This window comes from Struthio camelus, chromosome 32 (assembly GCF_040807025.1).
Source record: "Struthio camelus isolate bStrCam1 chromosome 32, bStrCam1.hap1, whole genome shotgun sequence".
Classification (NCBI taxonomy): Eukaryota; Metazoa; Chordata; class Aves; order Struthioniformes; family Struthionidae; genus Struthio; species Struthio camelus.
In genome coordinates this window covers 614,496-639,407 of record NC_090973.1, presented here as the reverse complement: position 1 = coordinate 639,407, position 24,912 = coordinate 614,496, and the positions used below count along the sequence as shown (strand labels likewise).

General features: G+C 76.8%; 2 protein-coding genes across 5 annotated transcripts; both read right to left on the bottom strand.

Annotated features, from left to right (window-relative positions):
- Positions 1 to 2,794: 2,794 nt before the first annotated feature.
- TNFRSF12A (TNF receptor superfamily member 12A) lies at positions 2,795 to 14,070 on the bottom strand. Of its 2 annotated transcripts, XM_068923348.1 has the most exons (5): positions 13,915 to 14,070; positions 9,164 to 9,265; positions 6,516 to 6,650; positions 3,207 to 3,261; positions 2,795 to 3,118 (listed from the first exon to the last, which is right to left on the bottom strand). In XM_068923348.1, the coding sequence occupies exons 1-4, from the start codon at positions 14,018 to 14,020 to the stop codon at positions 3,209 to 3,211; spliced, it is 396 nt and encodes a 131-aa protein (XP_068779449.1). In that variant the 5' UTR covers positions 14,021 to 14,070; the 3' UTR covers positions 2,795 to 3,118; positions 3,207 to 3,208. The 2 variants fall into 2 exon arrangements, with proteins under 2 accessions (XP_068779449.1, XP_068779450.1); XM_068923349.1 differs by lacking the exon at positions 6,516 to 6,650.
- A 788-nt stretch (positions 14,071 to 14,858) lies between these two features.
- On the bottom strand, positions 14,859 to 24,889 carry MAZ (MYC associated zinc finger protein). 3 transcript variants are annotated; one of them, XM_068923236.1, is made up of 7 exons: positions 24,717 to 24,889; positions 22,952 to 23,038; positions 22,060 to 22,871; positions 21,915 to 21,978; positions 21,637 to 21,808; positions 18,699 to 18,910; positions 15,062 to 15,194 (listed from the first exon to the last, which is right to left on the bottom strand). In XM_068923236.1, exons 1-6 carry the CDS (start codon positions 24,744 to 24,746, stop codon positions 18,711 to 18,713), a joined length of 1,365 nt encoding a protein of 454 aa, XP_068779337.1. In that variant the 5' UTR covers positions 24,747 to 24,889; the 3' UTR covers positions 15,062 to 15,194; positions 18,699 to 18,710. The 3 variants fall into 3 exon arrangements, with proteins under 3 accessions (XP_068779338.1, XP_068779337.1, XP_068779336.1); XM_068923235.1 differs by lacking the exon at positions 24,717 to 24,889 and adding an exon at positions 23,364 to 23,465; XM_068923237.1 differs by lacking the exons at positions 18,699 to 18,910; positions 24,717 to 24,889 and adding an exon at positions 23,364 to 23,465 and having other exon boundaries at positions 14,859 to 15,194.
- Between the last annotated feature and the right edge of the window lie 23 nt (positions 24,890 to 24,912).

Sequence of the window (24,912 nt, the reverse complement as noted above, 5' to 3'; positions counted from 1 at the left end):
GAGTGACCCCCCCGCGGCGGGCCCAGGCGTCCGGGCGCCCCCCGCACCCCCCCGCGGCGGGCCCAGGCGTCCGGGCGCCCCCCCCCCCCCGAGCTGGTCATCGACATCCCCGAGTGACCCCCCCGCGGCGGGCCCAGGCGTCCGGGCGCCCCCCCGCACCCCCCCGCGGCGGGCCCAGGCGTCCGGGCGCCCCCCCGCACCCCCCCGAGCTGGTCATCGACATCCCCGAGTGACCCCCCCGCGGCGGGCCCAGGCGTCCGGGCGCCCCCCCGCACCCCCCCGCGGCGGGCCCAGGCGTCCGGGCGCCCCCCCCCCGAGCTGGTCATCGACATCCCTGAGTGACCCCCCCGCGGCGGGCCCAGGCGTCCGGGCGCCCCCCCGAGCTGGTCATCGACATCCCCGAGTGACCCCCCCGCGGCGGGCCCAGGCGTCCGGGCGCCCCCCCCCCCGAGCTGGTCATCGACATCCCCGAGTGACCCCCCCGCGGCGGGCCCAGGCGTCCGGGCGCCCCCCTGCACCCCCCCGCGGCGGGCCCAGGCGTCCGGGCGCCCCCCCGAGCTGGTCATCGACATCCCCGAGTGACCCCCCCGCGGCGGGCCCAGGCGTCCGGGCGCCCCCCCGAGCTGGTCATCGACATCCCCGAGTGACCCCCCCGCGGCGGGCCCAGGCGTCCGGGCGCCCCCCCGCACCCCCCCGCGGCGGGCCCAGGCGTCCGGGCGCCCCCCCGCACCCCCCCGAGCTGGTCATCGACATCCCCGAGTGACCCCCCCGCGGCGGGCCCAGGCGTCCGGGCACCCCCCCCCGAGCTGGTCATCGACATCCCCGAGTGACCCCCCCGCGGCGGGCCCAGGCGTCCGGGCACCCCCCCCCGAGCTGGTCATCGACATCCCCGAGTGACCCCCCCGCGGCGGGCCCAGGCGTCCGGGCGCCCCCCCCCCCGAGCTGGTCATCGACATCCCCGAGTGACCCCCCCGCAGCGGGCCCAGGCGTCCGGGCGCCCCCCCCCGAGCTGGTCATCGACATCCCCGAGTGACCCCCCCGCGGCGGGCCCAGGCGTCCGGGCGCCCCCCCCCCCGAGCTGGTCATCGACATCCCCGAGTGACCCCCCCGCAGCGGGCCCAGGCGTCCGGGCGCCCCCCCCGAGCTGGTCATCGACATCCCCGAGTGACCCCCCGCGGCGGGCCCAGGCGTCCGGGCGCCCCCCCCGAGCTGGTCATCGACATCCCCGAGTGACCCCCCCGCGGCGGGCCCAGGCGTCCGGGCGCCCCCCCCGAGCTGGTCATCGACATCCCCGAGTGACCCCCCCGCGGCGGGCCCAGGCGTCCGGGCGCCCCCCCGCACCCCCCCGCAGCGGGCCCAGGCGTCCGGGCGCCCCCCCCCCGAGCTGGTCATCGACATCCCCGAGTGACCCCCCCGCGGCGGGCCCAGGCGTCCGGGCCCCCCCCCACCCCGAGCTGGTCATCGACATCCCCGAGTGACCCCCCCGCGGCGGGCCCAGGCGTCCGGGCGTCCCCCCCCCCCCGAGCTGGTCATCGACATCCCCGAGTGACCCCCCCGCAGCGGGCCCAGGCGTCCGGGCGCCCCCCCCCCCGAGCTGGTCATCGACATCCCCGAGTGACCCCCCCGCGGCGGGCCCAGGCGTCCGGGCGCCCCCCCCCCGAGCTGGTCATTGACATCCCCGAGTGACCCCCCCGCGGCGGGCCCAGGCGTCCGGGCGCCCCCCCCGAGCTGGTCATCGACATCCCCGAGTGACCCCCCCGCGGCGGGCCCAGGCGTCCGGGCGCCCCCCCCCGAGCTGGTCATCGACATCCCCGAGTGACCCCCCCGCGGCGGGCCCAGGCGTCCGGGCGCCTCCCCCCGAGCTGGTCATCGACATCCCCGAGTGACCCCCCCGCGGCGGGCCCAGGCGTCCGGGCGCCCCCCCCGAGCTGGTCATCGACATCCCCGAGTGACCCCCCCGCGGCGGGCCCAGGCGTCCGGGCGCCCCCCCCCCCGAGCTGGTCATCGACATCCCCGAGTGACCCCCCCGCAGCGGGCCCAGGCGTCCGGGCGCCCCCCCCCCCCCCCGAGCTGGTCATCGACATCCCCGAGTGACCCCCCCGCAGCGGGCCCAGGCGTCCGGGCGCCCCCCCCCCGAGCTGGTCATCGACATCCCCGAGTGACCCCCCCGCGGCGGGCCCAGGCGTCCGGGCGCCCCCCCCCCCCGAGCTGGTCATCGACATCCCCGAGTGACCCCCCCGCAGCGGGCCCAGGCGTCCGGGCGCCCCCCCCCCCCCGAGCTGGTCATCGACATCCCCGAGTGACCCCCCCGCAGCGGGCCCAGGCGTCCGGGCGCCCCCCCCCCCGAGCTGGTCATCGACATCCCCGAGTGACCCCCCCGCGGCGGGCCCAGGCGTCCGGGCGCCCCCCCCCCGAGCTGGTCATTGACATCCCCGAGTGACCCCCCCGCGGCGGGCCCAGGCGTCCGGGCGCCCCCCCCAAGCTGGTCATCGACATCCCCGAGTGACCCCCCCTGCGGCGGGCCCAGGCGTCCGGGCGCCCCCCGCACACCCCCGCGGCGGGCCCAGGCGTCCGGGCGCCCCCCCCCGGCAGCGACATCGAACTCAGCTCCGACCCCCCCCAAATAAACGCCCCCCCCCCCCAAAACCGCTTCTGTCTCCTTCCTCCCCCCCACCCAACACAGGGCCCAGGCGTCCGGGCAGCCCCCCGGCCCGGACGCCTGGGCCCCGCGCCAGCGCTGGGGGGTTTCTCCCTCTTGGTGCCCCCCCCCAAAAGAAACAATGACCCCCCGGGGGCGCCACGCGGGACCACCACCTTTTATTTCCCCCCCCAAAAAAATAATTAGTGTTAATGCATTAATTAGCAAACTGGGGGCGACCTGCCCCCACCCCCGACGCGAGGGGCCCAGGCGTCCGGCCCCCCCCGACCCCCATGTACAGCCGCTTTGGGGGGGGGGGGGGCGCAGTCGAAGGCACTTGAGGGCCCCAAATTATTGCTGTGGGGGGAGACCCCAATATGGGGCAGTGTGGGGGGGGGGTCGCCGCCCCCCCCACAAAAATGGGGTCCCAGGTGGAGGCTGGGTGAGCGGTCCGGGGGGGGGGGCTGCCGGCCTCGGGGCCTGGAAGAGAGAAGAGGGGTGAGTTGGGGGGCTGGGGGGGGCCCGGGGGGGTCCCCAAGGTGGGGGGGGTCCCGGGGGGGGGTCTCACCCTCAGTCGATGAGCGACTCCTCCCCTGAGAGGCCTCCGGTCTCCTCGATGGGGGCTGTGGGGGGGGGAAATGGGGGTCACGGAGGGGCTGGGGGGGGTCTGGGAGGGGGGTCGCGGGGGTCTATGTGGGTCGGGGGAGCACGGGGAGGGGCTTGTGAGGTCAAGGGGGGCTATGGGGCTGGGGGGGTCTTGGGGGATGCTATGGGGCTGGGGGGCTGGGGGGGTCTTGGGGGATGCTATGGGGCTGGGGCTGTGGGGAGGGGCTTGGGGGATGCTATGGGGCTGGGGGGTCTTGGGGGATGCTATGGGGCTGGGGGCTGTGGGGAGGGGCTTGGGGGATGCTATGGGGCTGGGGGGTCTTGGGGGATGCTATGGGGCTGGGGGGCTGGGGGGTCTTGGGGGATGCTATGGGGCTGGGGGGAGGGTTTTGGGGGATGCTATGGGGCTGGGGGGTCTTGGGGGATGCTATGGGGCTGGGGGGAGGGTTTTGGGGGATGCTATGGGGCTGGGGGGGTCTTGGGGGATGCTATGGGGCTGGGGGGAGGGGCTTGGGGGATGCTATGGGGCTGGGGGTTCTTGGGGGATGCTATGGGGCTGGGGGGCTGGGGGGGTCTTGGGGGATGCTATGGGGCTGGGGGGCTGGGGGGTCTTGGGGGATGCTATGGGGCTGGGGGGAGGGTTTTGGGGGATGCTATGGGGCTGGGGGGGTCTTGGGGGATGCTATGGGGCTGGGGGGCTGGGGGGGTCTTGGGGGATGCTATGGGGCTGGGGGATGCTATGGGGCTGGGGGGCTGGGGGGGTCTTGGGGGATGCTATGGGGCTGGGGGGAGGGGCTTGGGGCACTATGGGGCTGGGGGGCTGTGGGGAGGGTCTTGGGGGATGCTATGGGGCTGGGGGGAGGGGCTTGGGGCACTATGGGGCTGGGGGGCTGTGGGGAGGGTCTTGGGGGATGCTATGGGGCTGGGGAGGGCTGTGGGGGGGGGTCTTGGGGAGTGCTATGGGGCCGAGGGACCATGGGGGGTCTTGGGGGGTGCTATGGGGCCAGGGGGGCTGGGGGGAGCTTTGGGGTGCTATGGGGCTGGAAGATGATGGGGGGGTCTTGGAGGCGCCATGGGGCTGGGGAATGATGGGGTTTTGGGGGGTGCTATGGGGCTGGGGGGGTTGGGGGGTGCTATGGGGCTGGGGGGTTTGGGGGGTGCTATGGGGTGGCAGAGGTCTTGGGGGGGGATGTGGGGCAGAAAAGGGGCCCGGGGGGTGCTATGGGGCTGGGGGGGGATGTGGGGTTTGGGGGGGGCAGGGGGTCAGTGGGGGGCACACGGGGAAGGTGTGGGTCACACGGGGGGGGCGGTGGGGGTCCCGCGCGGGGCTGTGGGTCGGGTCCATGCAAGGGTGCCGTGGGGGGCGGGTGGGCGCATGCAGGGCCGGGGGGCGCGCGCCGTGGGGCGCGCCGTGGGGCAGGGGCAGGTGCGTGCAGGGCCGCGCCGTGGGGCAGGCTGGGCGCATGCAGGGTCTCGCGCCGTGGGGCAGAGCCGGGTGCATGCAGGGCCGCGCCGTGGGTCGCGTGCCATGGGGCAGAGCCGGGTGCATGCAGGGTCACGTGCCATGGGTCGCGCGCTGTGGGGCAGAGCCGGGCGCATGCAGGGTCGCGTGCTGTGGGCCACGCGCCGTGGGGCAGAGCTGGGGGCATGCAGGGTCACACGCCGTGGGTCACGTGCAGTGGGGCAGGCTGGGCGCATGCAGGGTCATGTGCCGTGGGGCAGAGCCGGGTGCATGCAGGGCCGCGCGCCGTGGGGCAGAGCCGGGCACATGCAGGGCCGTGCCGTGGGGCAGAGCCGTGGGGCAGGCTGGGTGCATGCAGGGTCACACGCCGTGGGGCAGAGCCGTGGGGCAGAGCCGGGCGCATGCAGGGTCACACGCCGTGGGGCAGAGCCGTGGGGCAGAGCCGGGCGCATGCAGGGTCACACGCCGTGGGGCAGAGCCGTGGGGCAGAGCCGGGCGCATGCAGGGTCACACGCCGTGGGGCAGAGCCGTGGGGCAGAGCCGGGCGCATGCAGGGTCACACGCCGTGGGGCAGAGCCGTGGGGCAGAGCCGGGCACATGCAGGGTCACACGCCGTGGGGCAGAGCCGTGGGGCAGAGCCGGGCGCATGCAGGGTCACACGCCGTGGGGCAGAGCCGTGGGGCAGAGCCGGACGTATGCAGGGTCACACGCCGTGGGGCAGAGCCGTGGGGCAGAGCCGGGCACATGCAGGGTCACACGCCGTGGGGCAGAGCCGTGGGGCAGAGCCGGACGTATGCAGGGTCACACGCCGTGGGGCAGAGCCGTGGGGCAGAGCCGGGCACATGCAGGGTCACACGCCGTGGGGCAGAGCCGTGGGGCAGAGCCGGGCGCATGCAGGGCCGCGCCGTGGGGCAGAGCCGTGGGGCAGAGCCGGGCGCATGCAGGGTCACACGCCGTGGGGCAGAGCCGTGGGGCAGAGCCGGACGTATGCAGGGTCACACGCCGTGGGGCAGAGCCGTGGGGCAGAGCCGGGCACATGCAGGGTCACACGCCGTGGGGCAGAGCCGTGGGGCAGAGCCGGGTGCGTGCAGGGCCGCGCCGTGGGGCAGAGCTGGATGCATGCAGGGCCGCGTGCCGTGGGGCAGAGCCGTGGGGCAGAGCCGGGCGCATGCAGGGCCGCGCTGTGGGGCAGAGCCGTGGGGCAGAGCCGGGCGCGTGCAGGGCCGCGCCGTGGGGCAGAGCTGGATGCATGCATGGCCGCGTGCCGTGGGGCAGAGCCGTGGGGCAGAGCAGGGCGCATGCAGGGCCGCGCCGTGGGGCAGAGCTGTGCGGCAGAGCCGGGTGCCTGCAGGGCTGCGCGCCGTGGGTCGCGTGCTGTGGGGCAAAGCCGGGCGCATGCAGGGCCGCGTGCCGTGGGGCAGAGCTGTGGGGCAGAGCCGGGCGCGTGCAGGGCCGCGCCGTGGGGCAGAGCTGGATGCATGCACGGCCGCGTGCCGTGGGGCAGAGCCGTGGGGCAGGCTGGGTGCATGCAGGGCCACGCGCCGTGGGGCAGAGCCGGGCACATGCAGGGCGGCGCCGTGGGGCAGGCTGGGTGCATGCAGGGCCGCGCTGTGGGGCAGAGCCGTGGGTCGCGCGCCGTGGGGCAGAGCTGGGTGCATGCAGGGCCGCGCTGTGGGGCAGAGCCGTGGGTCGCGTGCCGTGGGGCAGGCTGGGTGCATGCAGGGCCGCGCCGTGGGGCAGAGCCGTGGGGCAGAGCCGGATGCATGCAGGGCCGCGCGCCGTGGGTCGCGCGCCGTGGGTCGCACTCACTGGTGAAGGTGGGGCGGGGGCGGCGGCGGGCGCAGAGCAGCGCCCCCCCCAGGGCGCCCAGCAGCAGCGCCCCCCCCGCCGCCCCCCCCAGCGGCAGCCACAGCCCGGGGGGCAGCGCCGGCCCCGGCCCCCCGCCTGCGCGAGCCCGTCAGCCCCACGGCCGCCCCACGGCCGCCCCACGGCCCCCCCGTCAGCCCCACGGCCGCCCCACAGACCCCCCCGGCCCCCCGCCTGCGCGAGCCCGTCAGCCCCACGGCCGCCCCACAGACCCCCCCGGCCCCCCGCCTGCGCGAGCCCGTCAGCCCCACGGCCGCCCCACAGATCCCCCCGGCCCCCCGCCTGCGCGAGCCCGTCAGCCCCACGGCCGCCCCACGGCCGCCCCACGGCCGCCCCATCAGCCACACGGCCGCCCCACAGACCCCCCCGGCCCCCCGCCCGCGCGAGCCCGTCAGCCCCACGGCCGCCCCACAGATCCCCCCGGCCCCCCGCCTGCGCGAGCCCGTCAGCCCCACGGCCGCCCCACGGCCGCCCCACGGCCCCCCCATCAGCCCCACGGCCGCCCCACAGACCCCCCGGCCCCCCGCCTGCGCGAGCCCGTCAGCCCCACGGCCGCCCCACGGCCGCCCCACGGCCGCCCCGTCAGCCCCACGGCCGCCCCACGGACCCCCCGGCCCCCCGCCCGCGCGAGCCCGTCAGCCCCACGGCCGCCCCACAGACCCCCCCGGCCCCCCGCCCGCGCGAGCCCGTCAGCCCCACGGCCGCCCCACGGACCCCCCGGCCCCCCGCCCGCGCGAGCCCGTCAGCCCCACGGCCGCCCCACGGACCCCCCCGGCCCCCCGTCAGCCCCACGGCCGCCCCACAGACCCCCCCGGCCCCCCGCCCGCGCGAGCCCGTCAGCCCCACGGCCGCCCCACGGACCCCCCCGGCCCCCCGCCCGCGCGAGCCCGTCAGCCCCACGGCCGCCCCACAGACCCCCCGGCCCCCCGTCAGCCCCACGGCCGCCCCACGGACCCCCCCGGCCCCCCGCCTGCGCGAGCCCGTCAGCCCCACGGCCGCCCCACGGACCCCCCCGGCCCCCCGCCCGCGCGACCCCGTCAGCCCCACGGCCGCCCCACGGACCCCCCCGGCCCCCCGTCAGCCCCACGGCCGCCCCACGGACCCCCCCGGCCCCCCGCCCGCGCGAGCCCGTCAGCCCCACGGCCGCCCCACGGACCCCCCCGGCCCCCCGCCCGCGCGAGCCCGTCAGCCCCACGGCCGCCCCACGGATCCCCCCGGCCCCCCGCCCGCGCGAGCCCGTCAGCCCCACGGCCGCCCCACAGACCCCCCGGCCCCCCGCCCGCGCGACCCCGTCAGCCCCACGGCCGCCCCACAGACCCCCCCGGCCCCCCGCCTGCGCGAGCCCGTCAGCCCCACGGCCGCCCCACAGACCCCCCGGCCCCCCGCCCGCGCGAGCCCGTCAGCCCCACGGCCGCCCCACAGACCCCCCGGCCCCCCGCCCGCGCGAGCCCCTCAGCCCCACGGCCGCCCCATAGATCCCCCCGGCCCCCCGCCCGCGCGAGCCCGTCAGCCCCACGGCCGCCCCACAGATCCCCCCGGCCCCCCGCCTGCGCGAGCCCCTCAGCCCCACGGCCGCCCCACAGACCCCCCGTCAGCCCCACGGCCGCCCCACGGCCGCCCCACAGACCCCCGTCGCCCCCCGCCCGCGCGAGCCCGTCAGCCCCACGGCCGCCCCACGGACCCCCCCGGCCCCCCGCCCGCGCGAGCCCGTCAGCCCCACGGCCGCCCCACAGATCCGTCAGCCCCACGGCCGCCCCACGACCGCCCCACAGACCCCCCGGCCCCCCGCCTGCGCGAGCCCGTCAGCCCCACGGCCGCCCCACAGACCCCCCGTCAGCCCCACGGCCGCCCCACGGCTGCCCCACAGACCCCCCCGGCCCCCCGCCCGCGCGAGCCCGTCAGCCCCACGGCCGCCCCACAGACCCCCCCGGCCCCCCGCCTGCGCGAGCCCCCCAGCCCCACGGCTGCCCCCCCAGCCCCACGGCGGCCCCCCGGCGGCCCCCAGCCCCACTCACAGCCGCGGCAGAAGTCGCTCTTGCCGTGCTGCCCGCAGACCCCGCAGCCCCCAGCCCCACGGCCGCCCCCGGCCCCACGGCCGCCCCCCAGCCCCACGGCGGCCCCCCAGCCCCACGGCGGCCCCCCGGCGGCCCCCAGCCCCACTCACAGCCGCGGCAGAAGTCGCTCTTGCCGTGCTGCCCGCAGACCCCGCAGCCCCCAGCCCCACGGCCGCCCCCGGCCCCACGGCCGCCCCCCAGCCCCACGGCCGCCCCCCAGCCCCACGGCGGCCCCCCGGCGGCCCCCAGCCCCACTCACAGCCGCGGCAGAAGTCGCTCTTGCCGTGCTGCCCGCAGACCCCGCAGCCCCCAGCCCCACGGCCGCCCCCAGCCCCACGGCCGCCCCCAGCCCCACGGCCGCCCCCCAGCCCCACGGCGGCCCCACGGCGGCCCCCAGCCCCACTCACAGCCGCGGCAGAAGTCGCTCTTGCCGTGCTGCCCGCAGACCCCGCAGCCCCCAGCCCCACGGCCGCCCCCAGCCCCATGGCCGCCCCCCAGCCCCACGGCGGCCCCCCGGCGGCCCCCAGCCCCACTCACAGCCGCGGCAGAAGTCGCTCTTGCCGTGCTGCCCGCAGACCCCGCAGTCCATGCACTTCTCCAGGTCGCTGCTCCAGGCTTCGCCCCCCGGGCAGGGACCCCCTGCGCCGGCCCCAGCGCTCAGGGGGGGCTCGGGGGGCACCCGGGGGCCGGGGGGGCCCGTTGGGGGGCTCGGGGGGCACCCGGGGGGGGGTCTGGGGGGGCTGAGAGGGGGCTGTAGGGGGCTCGGGGGGGCTCATGGGGCACCCAGGGGCCGGGGGGGGCCTGTTGGGGGGCTCGGGGGCACCCAGGGGCCGGGGAGGGGGTGAAGGGGGGGTTCCGGAGGGGGCTCATGGGGCACCTGGGGGGTCGGGGGGGCCCGTTGGGGGGCTCGGGGGGCACCTGGGGGGGGTCTGGGGGGGCTGTAGGGGGCTCGGGGGGCACCCGGGGGCCGGGGGGGTCCGGAGGGGGCTTGGGGGGCACCCGGGGGCCGGGGGGGGCCGTTGGGGGGCTCAGGGGGCACCCGGGGGCCGGGGGGGGTCCGGAGGGGGCTCAGGGGGCACCCGGGGGCCGGGGGGCCCGTTGGGGGGGCTCGGGGGGCACCCGGGGGGGGTCTGGGGGGGCTGAGAGGGGGCTGTAGGGGGCTCGGGGGGGCTCATGGGGCACCCGGGGGCCGGGGGGGGCCTGTTGGGGGGCTCGGGGGCACCCGGGGGCCGGGGAGGGGGTGAAGGGGGGGTTCCGGAGGGGGCTCATGGGGCAGCTGGGGGCCGGGGGGGCCCGTTGGGGGGCTCGGGGGGCACCCGGGGGGGGTCTGGGGGGGCTGTAGGGGGCTCGGGGGGCACCCGGGGGCTGGGGGGGGTCCGGAGGGGGCTTGGGGGGCACCCGGGGGCCGCGGGGGGCCGTTGGGGGGCTCAGGGGGCACCCGGGGGCCGGGGGGGGGTCCGGAGGGGGCTCATGGGGCAGCTGGGGGCCGGGGGGGCCTGTTGGGGGGCTCGGGGGGCACCCGGGGGGGGTCTGGGGGGGTGAGAGGGGACTGTAGGGGGCTCGGGGGGGCTCACGGGGCAGCTGGGGGCCGGGGGGGCCCGTTGGGGGTTCGGGGGGCACCCGGGGGGGGTCTGGGGGGGCTGAGAGGGAGCTGTAGGGGGCTCGGGGGGGCTCATGGGGCAGCTGGGGGCCGGGGGGGTGAGGGGGGGGTCCGGAGGGGGCTCATGGGGCACCTGGGGGCCAGGGGGGCCCGTTGGGGGGCTCAGGGGGCAGGCAGGGGCCGGGGAGGGGTTGGGGGGGGTCCGGAGGGGGCTCAGGGGGCACCTGGGGGGCCGGGGGGCCCGTTGGGGGGCTCGGGGGGCACCCGGGGGGGGTCTGGGGGGGCTGTAGGGGGCTCGGGGGGCTCATGGGGCACCCGGGGGCCGGGGGGGCCCGTTGGGGGGCTCGGGGGGCAGCCAGGGGCCGGGGAGGGGTTGGGGGGGGTCCGGAGGGGGCTCAGGGGGCACCTGGGGGGCCGGGGGGGCCCGTTGGGGGGCTCGGGGGGCACCCGGGGGGGGTCTGGGGGGGCTGTAGGGGGCTCGGGGGGCTCATGGGGCAGCTGGGGGCCGGGGGGGCCCGTTGGGGGGCTCGGGGGGCACCCGGGGGCTGGGGAGGGGTTGGGGGGGGTCCGGAGGGGGCTCAGGGGGCACCTGGGGGCTCGGGGGGGGCCAGGGGGGCTCTAGGGAGCCCATGGGGCAGCTAGAGGGGGCTTAGGGAGCACCTGGGGGGCCCATGGGGGGGGTTAAACCCCCATGGGGCAGCTATAGGGGGCTGAGAAAGCTCATAGGGGCTCTGGGGGGGGGACTATGGGGGCACCTTGGGGCTCTAAGGGGCCCATGGGGCAGCTCTGGGGGGCTCAGGGGGCACCTGGGGGGCTCTGGGGAGGCCGGGGGGGCTCAGGGGGGCTCAGGGGGGGCCTATGGGGGGCCCATGGGGCAGCTAGGGGCCGGGGGGGTCATAGAGGGGCTCTAAAGGACCTATGGGGCAGCTATGGGGGGGCTCAGGGGGCACCTGGGGGGGGCTTGGGGGGGCTTTAAGGCCCCATGGGGCAGCTATAGGGGGCTGAGGGAGCTCATGGGGGCTCTGGGGGGGCCGGGGGGGGCTATGGGGGCACCTCGGGGCTCTAGGGGGCCCATGGGGCAGCTCTGGGGGGCCTAAGGGGCACCTGGGGGGCTCGGGGAGCCCATGGGGGGCTCCAGGGGACCCATGGGGCAGCCATAGGGGGCTGAGGAGGTTCACGGGGGCTCGGGGGGGCACCTGGGGGGACCTATGGGTGCCTCAGGGGGCACCTGGGGGCTCGGGGGGGCTCAGGGGGCACCTGGGGGGCTATGGAGGACCCAGGGGGCCGAGGGGACCTATGGGGGGGGCAGGGGGCACCCGAGGGGCTCGGGGGGGGGATCTGGGGGGGCCATGGGGGGGCTTTAAAGGGCCTATGGGGCAGCTATGGGGGGCTCAGGGGCCACCTGGGGGCTATGGGGGGGTCCGTGGGGGTGGTCCCGGCTGTGGGGCGCTGGGGGGGGGACATGGGGCTGGTTCAGGTGGGGGGGCTATGGGGGGGTCCGTGGGGGTGGTCCCGGCTGTGGGGTGCTGGGGGGGGTCCGTGGGGCCGGTCCGGCCGTGGGGGGGGGCTATGGGGGGTCCGTGGGGGTGGTCCCGGCTGTGGGGTGCTGGGGGGGGTCCGTGGGGCCGGTCCGGCCGTGGGGGGGGGCTATGGGGGGGTCCGTGGGGGTGGTCCCGGCTGTGGGCTGCTGGGGGGGGTCCGTGGGGCCGGTCCGGCCGTGGGGGGGCTATGGGGGGGTCCGGTCCGGATGTGGGGGGGGGGGGCGTGGGGGCGGTTTCCACGTCGGTTTAGGTGGGGGGAGGCGGGGTGATGACGTCACCGCCCCGCTCGGGACACCCCGGCGCGGCCCCGCCCCCGTGACGTCACAGCACGCGCTGGGTGACTCACCCGCCCCCCCCACCCCCCCGCCCGCATAGCGCGCCGGTGAGGTCACCCGCTGCCGCGCGGGGGGAGGGCGGGGCTCGCCGCAGGCCACGCCCCCTCCTCCATTCATAAACTGGGCGCGGGGGCGGGGCTCCGCGCCGCACACGTGCGAGGAGGGGGCGGGGCCAAGGGAGTCCCGCCCCCCCCGGCCGGCAGCAGCGCTGCTGGGTGCCCCAGTTCAGCCCCCAGTGCGGCCCAGTTCAGCCCAGTTCAGCCCCCCAGTGTGGCCCAGCTCAGCCCCCCCAGTGTGGCCCAGCTCAGCCCAATTCAACCCTCCAGTGTGGCCCAGTTCAGCCCCCCAGTGTGGCCCAGTATGACCCAGCTCAGCCCCCCAGCACGCCCAGTTCAGCCCTCCCCAGTGTGGCCCAGTTCAGCCCCCCAGTACCCCAACTCCCCATCCCCCTATACCCAGTTCAGCCCCACAACGTAACCCAGTTGCCTTCTCCAGTAAAGACCAGTTTACCCCAGTTCAGCACCCTGCTGCTACCCAGTTTACCCCCCCAGTACAGCCCAGTTCAGCCCCCAGCGTGCCCCAGCCCAGTTCCTCTGCGCGCACCAGTAACCCCACAGCTCCCCAGTCCACCCCCTCCCAGACCCCCGGCTCCCAGTCCAGCCCCTCAATGCACCCAGTCCAACCCCCCAATTCCCCAGTTCACCCAGTCCAGGCCCCCAGTACACCCAGCCTCACAGCCTACAGCCCCCCAGTTCACCCAGTCTGGCCCCCAAAGCCCCCCAGCTCCCAGTCCGGGCTCCCAGTTCACCCAGTCCGGTCACCCCCAGCCCCCCAGTCCGCAGTCCAGCCCCCCAGTACACCCAGTCCGGCCCCCAAAGCCCCCCAGCTCCCAGTCCGGGCTCCCAGTTCACCCAGTCCGGTCACCCCCAGCCCCCCAGTCCGCAGTCCAGCCCCCCAGTTCACCCAGTCTGGCCCCCCAAAGCCCCCCAGCTCCCAGTCCGGGCTCCCAGTTCACCCAGTCCGGTCACCCCCAGCCCCCCAGCTCCCAGTCCTGGCCCCCAGTACACCCAGCCTGGCCCCCCCAGTGCCCCAGTTCACCCAGTCCAACCCCCCCAGTCCCCAATCCAGCCCCCCAGTACACCCAGTCCGACCCCCCCAGTCCCCAGTCCAGCCCCCCAGTACACCCAGTCCGGCTCCCCCAGTCCCCAGTCCAGCCCCCCAGTACACCCAGTCTGGCTCCCCCAGTCCCCCAGTTCGCCTAATCTGGCTCCCCCCAGTCCAGCCCCCCAGTACACCCAGTCTGGCTCCCCCAGTCCCCCAGTTCGCCTAATCTGGCTCCCCCCAGTCCAGCCCCCCCAGTTCGCCCAGTCCAGAACCCCCCAGTGTCCCCAGCCCAGTCCCCCCAGTCCCCCCAGTCCGGTCTCCCCAGTCCCCCCACTCCGGCTCCCCCAGTCCACCCAGTCCGGCCCCCCAGTCCGGCCCCTCCAGTTTGCCCAGTCCAGAACCCCCCAGTTTGCCCAGTCCAGAACCCCCCAGTGCCCCCAGTCCCCCCAGTCCGGTCCCCCCCGTGCCCCCAGTCCCCCCAGTCCGGCCCCCCCGGTGCCCCCAGCCCAGTCCCCCCAGTCTGGCCCCCCCAGTCCGCCCAGTGCCCCCAGCCCAGTGCCCCCAGTCCCCCCAGTCCGGCCCCCCGGTGCCCCCAGCCCAGTCCCCCCAGTCCCCCCTGTCCCGCCCCCCAGTGCCCCCAGCCCGGCCCCCCCAGTGCCCCCAGTGCCCCCCAGCCCGCCCCCCGCCGCTCCGGCAGCAGCCGCTGACCTGGCGCCGGCTCCGCTCCGCCGCCGCCGCCGCCGCCGCCCACCAGCAGCCCCAGCAGCACCGGCGGCGGCAGCAGCAGCAGCAGGAGGCTCCTCGGCGCCGCCATGGCCGCTCCCGCCGCCCGCTCCGGCCCGGCCCGGCCCCTCCGCCGCCGGGTTGGGGGGGGGGGGGAAGGGGGCGGCTCGTCCCGCCCGTGACTCAGCGCCCAAAACTCCGCTCGCCCCCGGGATCCGGGGCGGGACCGGCCGCGGCCGCCGGCGCCGCTGAGTCACCGAGGGCCCCGCGGAGGGGGGGGGGGGGGTCCCGCCGCCGCCCCCGCCCGCCCCGACCACGTGCCGCCCCCGACCACGTGCCGCCCGCCCCGCGCGTGCGCCCCGCCCGCCCCGACCACGTGCCGCCCCCGACCACGTGCCGCCCGCCCCGCGCATGCGCTCCGCCCGCTCCGACCACGTGCCGCCCGCCCCGCGCATGCGCTCCGCCCGCTCCGACCACGTGCCGCCCGCCCCGCGCATGCGCCCCGCCCGCTCCGACCACGTGCCACCCCCTACCACGTGCCAGCGGCCCCGCGCATGCGCCCCGCCCGCTCCGACCACGTGCCGCCCGCCCCGCGCCTGCGCGGCAGCCGCGCCTACCAATGTCCGCCCGACCTGCGCATGCGCTCCGCCCGCTCCGACCACGTGCCGCCCGCCCCGCGCATGCGCTCCGCCCCTCCGACCACGTGGCGCCGCCCCGCCCACTTCCCCCTCCCCGCGCATGCGCGCCGCCCAAACCCTCCACGTACCGCCACCCCACGCATGCGCGGCAGCCGCCCCCTCCACCTGACGCCCGCCCCGCGCATGCGCGCCGCCCGCTCCCACCCCGCGGCACGGTCCGCTGCCCCTACCCGCGCATGCGCGTCCCCCCCCCCGGCGCATGCGCCGAGCGGCGCGGCCCCACGCGTGTCGGCTCGTGGCGCCGTGGGTTTATTGTGTTTGTCGGCCGGCGGCGTCGCTCGGTACAATACAAACCCCGCGCGCGGCCCCGGCTCCATGCGGCCGGGCGGGGCGCTACGGGAGCACGAACACGAGGGGTGGGGAGAAAGGGGGGGGGGGAAGCCCCCCACCCGCGCGGAGTGGGGGGCGGGGGAGCCCGCGGGTGGGGGGGGGGGCGGCGGCCGCCGCGGCATCACCAGGGCTGCGTGGGGAGGGGCGGCGCCGCCCCCGGGGCCCCCTCCAGGGGCAGCACCGTCACGGCCGACACCGGGGGCCCGGCGGGCGCCAGCGGGCACGGCTCGCCCGAACCTGCGGGGAGAGAGCGGCGTCATGAGGCCGCCCACGCGCGGGGGGGGCGCCCGGCTCGCGCCAGGGCTCGCACGAGGGCACGGGTGCCCGGCTCGCACGAGGGCGGGGGTGCACAGCTCGCACGAGGGCTCGCACGAGAGTGCGGGTGCACGGCTCGCACGAGGGCTTGCACAAGAGTGCAGGTGCACGGCTCGCACGAGGGCTCGCACGAGGGCTTGCACGAGGGCGTGGGTGCACAGCTCGCACGAGGGCTCGCACGAGACTGCGGGTGCACGGCTCGCACGAGGGCTCGTTCGAAGGCGCGTGTGCACGGCTCGCACGAAGGCTTGCACGAGCGTGCAGCTGCAGTTCGCACGAGGGCTCACGAGAGCGTGGGTGCACAGTTTGCACGAGGGCTTGCACTAGACTGCGGGTGCATGGCTCGCACGAGGGCTCACACGAGAGTGCGGGTGCACAGCTCGCACGAGGGCTCACACGAGAGTGCAGGTGCACAGCTCGCACGAGGGCTCACACGAGAGTGCAGGTGCACAGCTCGCACGAGGGCTCACACGAGACTGCGGGTGCATGGCTCGCACAAGGGCTCGCACAAGGGCTCACATGAGGGCATGCATGCACAGCTCGCACGAGGGCTCGCACGAGACTGCGGGTGCACGGCTCGCACGAGGGCTCACACGAGGGCATGCATGCACAGTTCGCACGAGGGCTCGCATGAGACTGCGGGTGCATGGCTTGCACGAGGGCTCACACGAGGGCATGCATGCACAGCTCGCACGAGGGCTCGCATGAGAGTGCGGGTGCACGGCTCACACGAGGGCTTGCACGAGTGTGCAGGTGCAGTTCGCACGAGGGCTCGCAGGGGGGCACGTGTGCCCGGCTCACACAAGGGCTCGCACGAGGGCTCACATAAGGGTTCAGTGCCCAGCTTGCACGAGGCCTCGCACAAGGGTGCAGGTGCCCAGCTCGCAGGAGGGCTCACAGGAGGGCGCCTGTGCACGGCTCGCACAAGCGTGCAGGTGCACTTTGCACAAGGGCTCGCACGAGGCTGCAGGTGCAGTTCGCACGAGGGCTCGCACGAGCGTGCAGGTGCCCAGCTTGCACGAGGGCTCGTGCGAGGGCGCGTGCGCACAGCTAACAAGACGGCTCACAGCTTGCACAAGGACACGTGTGCACGGAGCGTACAAGGGCTCGCACAAGGGTGCATGTGCACGACACGCACAAGGCCTCGCACGAGGGCACCAGTGCACAGCTTGCACGAGGCCTCACAGAGCTGCACGACACCTCACGCGAGGGCGTTACGAACAGCTAAAACGAGGGCTCACAGGAGGGCGCGGGTGCACGGCTCACACGAGGGCTCGCACGAGGGCTCGCACGGAGGGGCGCCTGCGGCGCCATGGGGGTGCATGCACAGCTCGCACGAGGGCACACGTGCACGGCTCGCACGAGGGCTCGCACAAGGGTACACGCAGCGGCACATGGCTCGCACAGAGACACGTGCATGGCTCGCACGGGGGCACGTCCGCAGCTCCTGCAAGGGCACGCGCGCACGGAGACACGTGCATGGCTCGCGCAACAGTTCGCACGAGGGCACGCATGCACGGCTTGCACGAGAGCTCGCACGGGCACGCCAGGGGGCACGTGGGGGCACGTCCACAGCTCGCATGAGGGCTTGCACAAGGGCACGCGTGCCCGGCGCACGCGAGGGCTCGCACGAGAGCGCGCACAGCTCGCACGAGGGCTCGTACGGAGGCAGACGCGTGCACGTCTCACGCGTGCGCGCACAGGGGGCCGCAGCCCCAGCTTGCGTGAGGGCACGTGCGCACGACTCGCACGAGGGCTCACGCGGAGGCGCGTGCACAGCTCACACGAGGGCACATGCGGCGCGTCCACAGGGCGCACGGGAGCGCCCGCACGAGGGCTCACACGAAGGCACACGCAGAGCTCGCACGAGGGTGTGTGCGGGAGCATGCACGCGGCTCGCACAAGGGTCCGCATGAGGGCACAGCTCGCACGAGGGCGGGCACGCAGCTCGTGTGAAAGCGCGCACGGAGCGCGCGCAACACGCGCGAAGGCGCACACGGGCTCGCACAAGTGCTCACGCGGTGGACACACTGCTCGCACGAGGGTTCACGTGAGGCCGCACGCAGAGCTCATGAAAGGGCGAGCACGCAGCTCGCACGAGGGGGCGCACGAGGGCTCGCGCATGGCTCACAAGACAGCTCGCACGAGGGGGCGCACGAGGACTGGCCCGCCCCGCGCAGCTCACCCGAACGCACAGGGAAAGACAGCGTCACGCGGCTGCCTGCACACGGGTGCGCTGCTCGCACGAGGGCTCGCACGCCGGCCCGCACGCCTCGCCCGGACCCGCGGGGAGAGAGACCGTGTCGTGCACGGGCCCCTCGCGCAACAGCCGCAGCGGCTCGCGCGCCACCCACGCCTCGCACGACGGCCGGGGCGCCCCACGCGAGTCACACGCCGCCTCGCACGAGGCCTCGTGATCTTGGCGCAGCAGCCGCGCCGCCTCGCACGACGCCCACGGCCCGCGCCGCGCCCCGCCTCGCACGCCGCCCCGGACGCCTTGCACGAGGCTCGTGTCTCGCACGCTGGCTGCGCCGCACGTGCCTGGGCCTGCTGGCTCTGGGCGCCGCCCCGGACGCCTGGGCCCCTCCTGGCTCTGGGCGCAAGGCAGCCCCGGGTGCTCGGTGTCCCCGGACGCCTGGGCCCCTCCTGGCTCTGGGCGCAACGCAGCCCCGGGTGCTCAGTGTCCCCGGACGCCTGGGCCCCTCCTGGCTCTGGGTGCAAGGCAGCCCTGGGTGCTCGGTGTCCCCGGACGCCTAGGTCCCTGCTGGCTCTGGGTGCCGCCCCGGACGCCTGGGCCCCTCCTGGCTCTGGGTGCCGCCCCGGACGCCTGGGCCCCTCCTGGCTCTGGGTGCTGCCCCGGACGCCTGGGTCCCTCCTGGCTCTGGGTGCCGCCCCGGACGCCTGGGCCCCTCCTGGCTCTGGGTACAAGGCAGCCCCGGGTGCTCGGTGTCCCCGGACGCCTGGGCCCCTGCTGGCTCTGGGTGCCGCCCCGGACGCCTGGGCCCCTCCTGGCTCTGGGTACAAGGCAGCCCCGGGTGCTCGGTATCCCCGGACGCCTGGGCCCCTGCTGGCTCTGGGTACAAGGCAGCCCCGGGTGCTCGGTATCCCCGGACGCCTGGGCCCCTCCTGGCTCTGGGTACAAGGCAGCCCCGGGTGCTCGGTATCCCCGGACGCCTGGGCCCCTCCTGGCTCTGGGTGCAAGGCAGCCCCGGGTGCTCAGTGTCCCCGGACGCCTGGGCCCCTCCTGGCTCTGGGTGCCGCCCCGGACGCCTGGGCCCCTCCTGGCTCTGGGTGCCGCCCCGGACGCCTGGGCCCCTGCTGGCTCTGGGTGCCGCCCCGGACGCCTGGGTCCCTGGAGACCCAGCAGCAGAGCGGGGGACGGAGAACAGGGAGGAGAAGGAAGAAGGGGGCGCGCGCGGGCCTTGCCTGTGGGGGGCGTCAGCGGAGCGGGGGGCCGTCGGGGGGCGCGGGGCCGGCGGGGGGCGGGGGGCCGCCGTGGGTCTGCAGGTGCCCGGCCAGCTGGGCGGGGGTCTTGCAGTGCACGCCGCACAGCTTGCACAGGAAGCGCTCCGGGCGGGGGGCCGCCACTCCGTGGTCCTTGACGGCGTGCACCCGCAGGTACGCCGCCGTGGTGAAGCCTGGGGGACAAAGGCGGGCTCAGCGCCACCGTCTCGCGCCCCGGGGCTGCGGGGGGGGGGGGCGGGTGGGCGGGGGGAGGCCCCACGGCGAGGGGAGTCCTGTGGGGGGTGGAGCCCTGTGGGGGGCGGAGCCCCACAATAAGAGCAAGCCTATGGGGGTGGAGCCCTGTGGGGGGGTGGAGCCCCACAGCCAGAGCAATCCTATGGGGGTGGAGCCCTGTGGGGGGCGGAACCTCACTGAGAAGAATCCTATGGGGGTGGAGCCCTGGGGGGGGTGGAGCCCTGTGGGGGTGGAGCCCCACAGTAAGAACAAGCCTATGGGGGTGGAGCCCTGTGGGGGGTGGAGCCTTATGGGGGTTGGAGCCTCAGTGAGAGCACTCCTATGGGGGTGGAGCCCTGTGGGGGGTGGAGCCTCATGGGGGTGGAGCCTCACAGTGAGAGGAATCCTATGGGGGGTGGAGCCCTGTGGGGGGTGGAGCCCCACAGGAAGAAAAATGCTATGGGGGGTGGAGCCCTGTGGGGGGTGGAGCCTCAGAGAGCAATCCTATGGGGGTGGAGCCCTGTGGGGGGTGGAGCCCTGTGGGGGGCGGAGCCCCACAGTAAGAGCAAGCCTATGGGGGTGGAGCCCTGTGGGAGGTGGAGCCCCACAGCCAGAGCAATTCTATGGGGGGTGGAGTCCTGTGGGGGGTGGAGCCCTGTGGGGGTGGAGCCCCACAGTAAGAGCAATCCTATGGGGGTGGAGCCCTGTGGGGGGTGGAGCCCTGTGGGGGGCGGAGCCCCACAGTAAGAGCAAGCCTATGGGGGTGGAGCCCTGTGGGAGGTGGAGCCCCACAGCCAGAGCAATTCTATGGGGGGTGGAGTCCTGTGGGGGGTGGAGCCTTATGGGGGGTGGAGCCTCAGTGAGAGCAATCCTATGGGGGTGGAGCCCTGTGGGGGGTGGAGCCCTGTGGGGGTGGAGCCCCACAGTAAGAACAAGCCTATGGGGGTGGAGCCCTGTGGGGGGTGGAGCCCTGTGGGGGGGCGGAGCCTCACAGTGAGAGGAATCCTATGGGGGGTGGAGCCCTGTGGGGGGTGGAGCCCCACAGGAAGAAAAATGCTATGGGGGGTGGAGCCCTGTGGGGGGCAGAGCCTCACTGAGAGGAATCCTATGGGGGTGGAGTCCTGTGGGGGTGGAGCCCCACAGTAAGAGCAATCCTATGGGGGTGGAGCCCTGTGGGGGGTGGAGCCCTGTGGGGGGCAGAGCCCCACAGTAAGAGCAAGCCTATGGGGGTGGAGCCCTGTGGGGGGCGGAGCCTTACAAGGGGGTGGAGCCCCACAGCAAGATGAGCTCTATGGGAGGAGCAGCACTATATGGGGGGCGGAGCCCCACAACAAGAGAAGCCCTATGGGGTGGAGCCTATGGGGGCAGCACTCTACAGTGACAACAGCCCTACAGGGGGCGGAGCCCTATGGGGGGGCGGAGCCTCATGGGGGGCAGCACCCCATCGCGAGGGGAGCCCTATGGGGGGTGGAGCCTCATGGGGGCGGCACCCCATGGTGAGCGGAGCCCAATGGGGGGCGGAGCCTTATGGGGGGGCGGCACCCCATGGCGAGCGGAGCCCTATGGGGGGCGGAGCCTCATGGGGGGGCGGCACCCCATGGCGAGCGGAGCCCTATGGGGGGCGGAGCCCTATGGGGGGGCAGCACCCCATGGCAAGCAGAGCCCTATGGGGGGGCGGAGCCTTATGGGGGGGCTGCACCCCATGGCAAGGGGAGCCCTATGGGGGGTGGAGCCCTATGGGGGGGCGGCACCCCATGGCGAGCGGAGCCCTATGGGGGGCGGAGCCCTATGGGGGGGCAGCACCCCATGGCAAGGGGAGCCCTATGGGGGGCGGAGCCCTATGGGGGGGCAGCACCCCATGGCAAGGGGAGCCCTATGGGGGGCGGAGCCTTATGGGGGGCAGCACCCCATGGCGAGCGGAGCCCTATGGGGGGGTGGAGCCTTATGGGGGGCGGCACCCCATGGTGAGCTGAGCCCTATAGGGGGTGGAGCCTTATGGGGGGGCGGCACCCCATGGCAAGAGGAGCCCTATGGGGGGCAGAGCCTTATGGGGGGCGGCACCCCATGGTGAGCTGAGCCCTATGGGGGGGCGGAGCCTTATGGGGCAGAGCCTTATGGGGGGCGGCACCCCATGGCGAGCGGAGCCCTATGGGGGGGCGGTGCCCCACAGCGAGAGGAGCCCTATGGGGGGGCGGAGCCCTACGGGGGGGCAGCGCCCCACAGAGCCAGAACCATATGCGCGATGGGGGGCAGCGCCCCACGGCGAAGGGAGCCCTACGTGGGATATGGGGCAGCGCCCCACAGAGCCAGCACCACAGAGCCAGGCGGCCTCATCCTGACCCGCGAGCCAGCGCCCCACGGCGCCGGAGGGGGCCTCGCGGCGCCCCGCGGCATGCTCAGTCCCGCCTCGGCCCCCAGAGCCGGCGCCCCACGGCGCCGGGGGGAGTCTCGCGGCGCCCCGCGGCGCGCCGAGTCCCACCTCGACCCCCACAACCGGCGCCCCACGGCGCCGGGGGACCTCACGGCGCCCCGCGGCGCGCCGAGTCCCACCTCGACCCCCACAACCGGCGCCCCACGGCGCCGGGGGGAGCCTCGCGGCGCCCCGCGGCCCCGTCGCTCCTCCTGCCCCGCCAGCCCTTTGAGCGGCGGCCGGCGCGCGCCCCACGGCGCCCCGCGGCGCGGCTACCTTTGTTGCAGAGCTCGCAGACGTGGTTGGGGCCCTGGCTGTGCACCTTCATGTGGTCGGAGATGTAGGCGGCGCTCAGCATCTTCCCGCACACGTGGCACGGCACCTTCTCCTCGTGGCGCACCGTGTGGGCCCGCAGCCGGTCCTTGGTGGCGAAGGCGGCCTCGCACGTCTGCGGGGAGACAGCGGCTGGCTCGCACGGCGCGGGCGGCGGGGGGCTCCTCCGCTCCCCCACCGCTGCGCTGGGGGGGGGGGGGGAAGCGGGGAGGGGGCCGTACCTCGCATTTGAAGGGCCGCTCTGTCGAATGCACCTGCCGCACGTGGCTGTTGAGGTGGTCGGGCCTGCGCGAGCGGGGGGGGCGAGGGTCAGGGCCGGGGCCGCGCGGCCCTCGCCCGCCCGCCCGGCCCGCCGGGGGTCCCTACCGCGAGAAGCTCTTGCCGCAGTGGCTGCAGATGTAGGGCTTGTGCACGGCGCCGTCGTGCGAGCGCACGTGGTAGCTCATGCGGTCCTTGCGCTTGAAGCGCTGCTGGCACACGGGGCACTGGTAGGGCTTCTCGTCCGAGTGCGACAGCTTGTGGCGGTTGAGGTGGTAGACGTCGCGGAAGGCCTTGCCGCACATCTCGCACGCGTGGTTCTTGCGGATGCGTTTGCCCGAGGCCGTGGTGGTCACCAGCCCCTGCCCCGCGCCCGTCACCCCGCCCTCGGGCCCCGGCGTCCCCCCGCCGCCGCCCCCCAGGGCCGAGACGCTCAGCAGGCTCAGCGGCACCATGGTGGGCATCTTCATGGCGGCGGGGCTGGCGCGGGCCGCCTTGGCCCCGGTGTGGATGGCCTCGTGGCGCCGCAGGTTGTAGCCGTTCTTGAACTCCTTGGCGCACAGCGAGCAGATGTAGGGCCCTTTGCTCTTGGACTTCTTCTGGGCCTCGCCGGCGGGCGGCAGGGCGGCCGCGGCCGGCGCCTGAGCGGGGGCGGCCGGCGGGGCCGGAGCCGCCGGGGCGGCGCCTTGCGCCCCGCCGCCGGGGGCGGCCGTTTCGGGCCCCGCCGCCGCCGCCGCCTGCTGCTGCTGCTGCTTGAGGGCGGCCGTGTCCACCGTGGAGGCGGCGGGGGCGGCGGGGGCGGCCACCACGGCGGCGGCGGCGGTCTCCTGGGCGGCGGCCAGCACGGGCAGCAGGTCCACCTGCAGCGCCTCGGCCGGGGTGGCGGGCGGCGGCGGCGGCGGCGGCGGGGCGGCGGCGGCCTGCGAGGCGGCGGGCGCTGTTAGCGGCGGCGGCGGCCGCCCCCCCGTTGACCCCCCGCCGCCGCCGCCGCCCCGCTCACCTGGAAGGGGCTCTGGGCGCAGCCCTGGGCGGCGAAGAAGCGCGACGGCAGCTCGGCCCCGACCTGCAGCGGGTTCTGCGCGTGGCTCTGCGGGCGTCGAGGCGCGGGGCCATGATGGCGGCCCAGGCGGACGGGGTTGGGGCCGGGGGGGGGGGGGAGGCCGAGGCGTGAGCCCCCCCCTCCTCCTCCTCCTCCTCTTCCCCCCCCCCGAACGGTCCTAACGGCCGCGCGCGCCCGACGGCCCCGCCCCGCCCCCCGCGCGCGCGCGCGCGCTCCCTCCCCCCCTCCCGCGGGAGCCGCGAGGGGCGGGGCGGGCAGCGGCGCTGCCCCCCCCCCCGCGCGCTCCCTCTCTGCCCCCCCCCCGCGGCGCGCGCCCAGGGCGGGGCGGGGCGGGGCGGCGGGGGGGGGGTACCTGGAAGATGAAGCTGCTCCAGTTGCTCGGGTCCATGGCGGCGGCGGCGGCGGCGGAAAGGGAAGGAGTGGGGGGGGGGGCGCCCCGGACCGGGGGGGGGGGCGGCGCGGGCGGGGGAGGGGGGGGAGGAGGCGGCGGCGCGTGCGGGAAGGGGGGGGGCGAGCGAGGAGGAGGAGGAGGAGGAGGAGGAGGAGGAGGCGGCGGCGCGAGGGACGGCGGCGGCGCGGGCGCTGATTGGCGCCCGGGGCGCGCGGGCGGGCGCGCGCGCGCGCCGCGCTGCCCCGCGCGCGCGCGCGCACGCGGGGAGGAGGGGGGGGGGGAGACGGAGCGGGGCGGGCGCGGAGGGTTGGGCGGCGGGGGGGGGGGGTTGGTAGGAGCGCGGCGCTGATTGGGCCGCCGGCGCGCGCGGGGTGCCCGGCGCAGGGCGCGCGCCGCCCGCTCTGATTGGACGATTCTCCTCCCCCCCCCCCACACACACAACACACACACACACACCACGCGCACACGCACAGCCCCCCCCTCCCCTGACACACACGCGCGCGCGCTCTCGCGCGGGGCGGGCGCTGATTGGTCGCTGCGGGGCTCGGTGGGGGGGGCGCGCGCGGCGGGCGCTGATTGGCCGCCGCGCCGAGCGCGCGCTCGCGGGTAACGGTTTTCCCCCCCCTCCCGCCCCGCCTCGCGCGCGCTTTTCCCGCCGCCGCCCCGCCCCCCCCCCCGCCTCCTCCGCCGCCTTCGCGCAGGTAAAATGGCCGCCGCGGCGCCACCTCTGACCCCGGCGCGGGGGGCGCTGCCATTGGCCGCCGAGGCGCCGTGACGTGCGCGCCTGGGGGGGGCGGGGCTGGCGGGCCGCGAGGGGCGCCGGGAGCCTGGCCGCGGCGCGGGGGGGGCGGCGGGGGGGCGCCTGCGGCGCGGGGCATGCTGGGAGTGAGGCCAACGGCCCTGCCGGCCCCAGGGCATGCTGGGAGCATGGCCATGGGCCCTGCCTGCCCCAGGGCATGCTGGGAGTGTGGTCATGGGCCCTGCCTGCCCCAGGGCATGCTGGGAGCGTGGTCATGGACCTATCTGGCCCCAGGGCATGCTGGGAGTATGGTCATGGGCTCTGCCTGCCCCAGGGCATGCTGGGAGTGTGGTCATGGGCTCTGCCTGCCCCAGGGCACGCTGGGAGTCCAGCCATGAACCCTGCTGACCCCAGGGCACACTGGGAGCCCCACCATGGCCCGTGCCCCAGAGCACACTGGGAGCCCCACCATGGCCCCTGCCCCAGGGCACACTGGGAGCCCCACCATGGCCCGTGCCTGCCCCAGGGCATGCTGGGAGTCCCGGTCTGCTCAGCCCCCTCCGCCACCCGCTCACCTCGTTGGCGCCACTTGGAGCGGGAGCCATCAACGGCCGCCGGGGAAAAGCCGGGAGTCTCCCCGGACGCCTGGGTCCTGCGGGGCCGCCGGCGGGGCCGCGTCTGCACCCGCCGCGGCGAGGATGGGGACGCCGTGGGGCCGGAGCCCCTCTGCCGCAAGCCGCCGCTCTCGGCCTGCCTGTGCGGAGGGCGGGG

Bases quoted from the DNA above. Each gene is read 5' to 3' on its own strand.
- TNFRSF12A (XM_068923348.1), bottom strand. From the start codon at position 14,020: ATGGCGGCGCCGAGGAGCCTCCTGCTGCTGCTGCTGCCGCCGCCGGTG. The intron at 9,266-13,914 runs GTCAGCGGCTGC...GGGCCGGCGCAG, and splicing joins CGGAGCGGAGCCGGCGCCAG to GGGGTCCCTGCCCGGGGGGC. The intron at 6,651-9,163 runs GTGAGTGGGGCT...GGGCTCGCGCAG, and splicing joins GAGCGACTTCTGCCGCGGCT to GCGGGGGGCCGGGGCCGGCG.
- MAZ (XM_068923235.1), bottom strand. From the start codon at position 23,399: ATGGACCCGAGCAACTGGAGCAGCTTCATCTTCCAG. The intron at 21,979-22,059 runs GTAGGGACCCCC...CCGCTCGCGCAG, and splicing joins TGCGGCAAGAGCTTCTCGCG to GCCCGACCACCTCAACAGCC. The intron at 18,911-21,636 runs GTAGCCGCGCCG...TTTGTCCCCCAG, and splicing joins CTGCGAGCTCTGCAACAAAG to GCTTCACCACGGCGGCGTAC.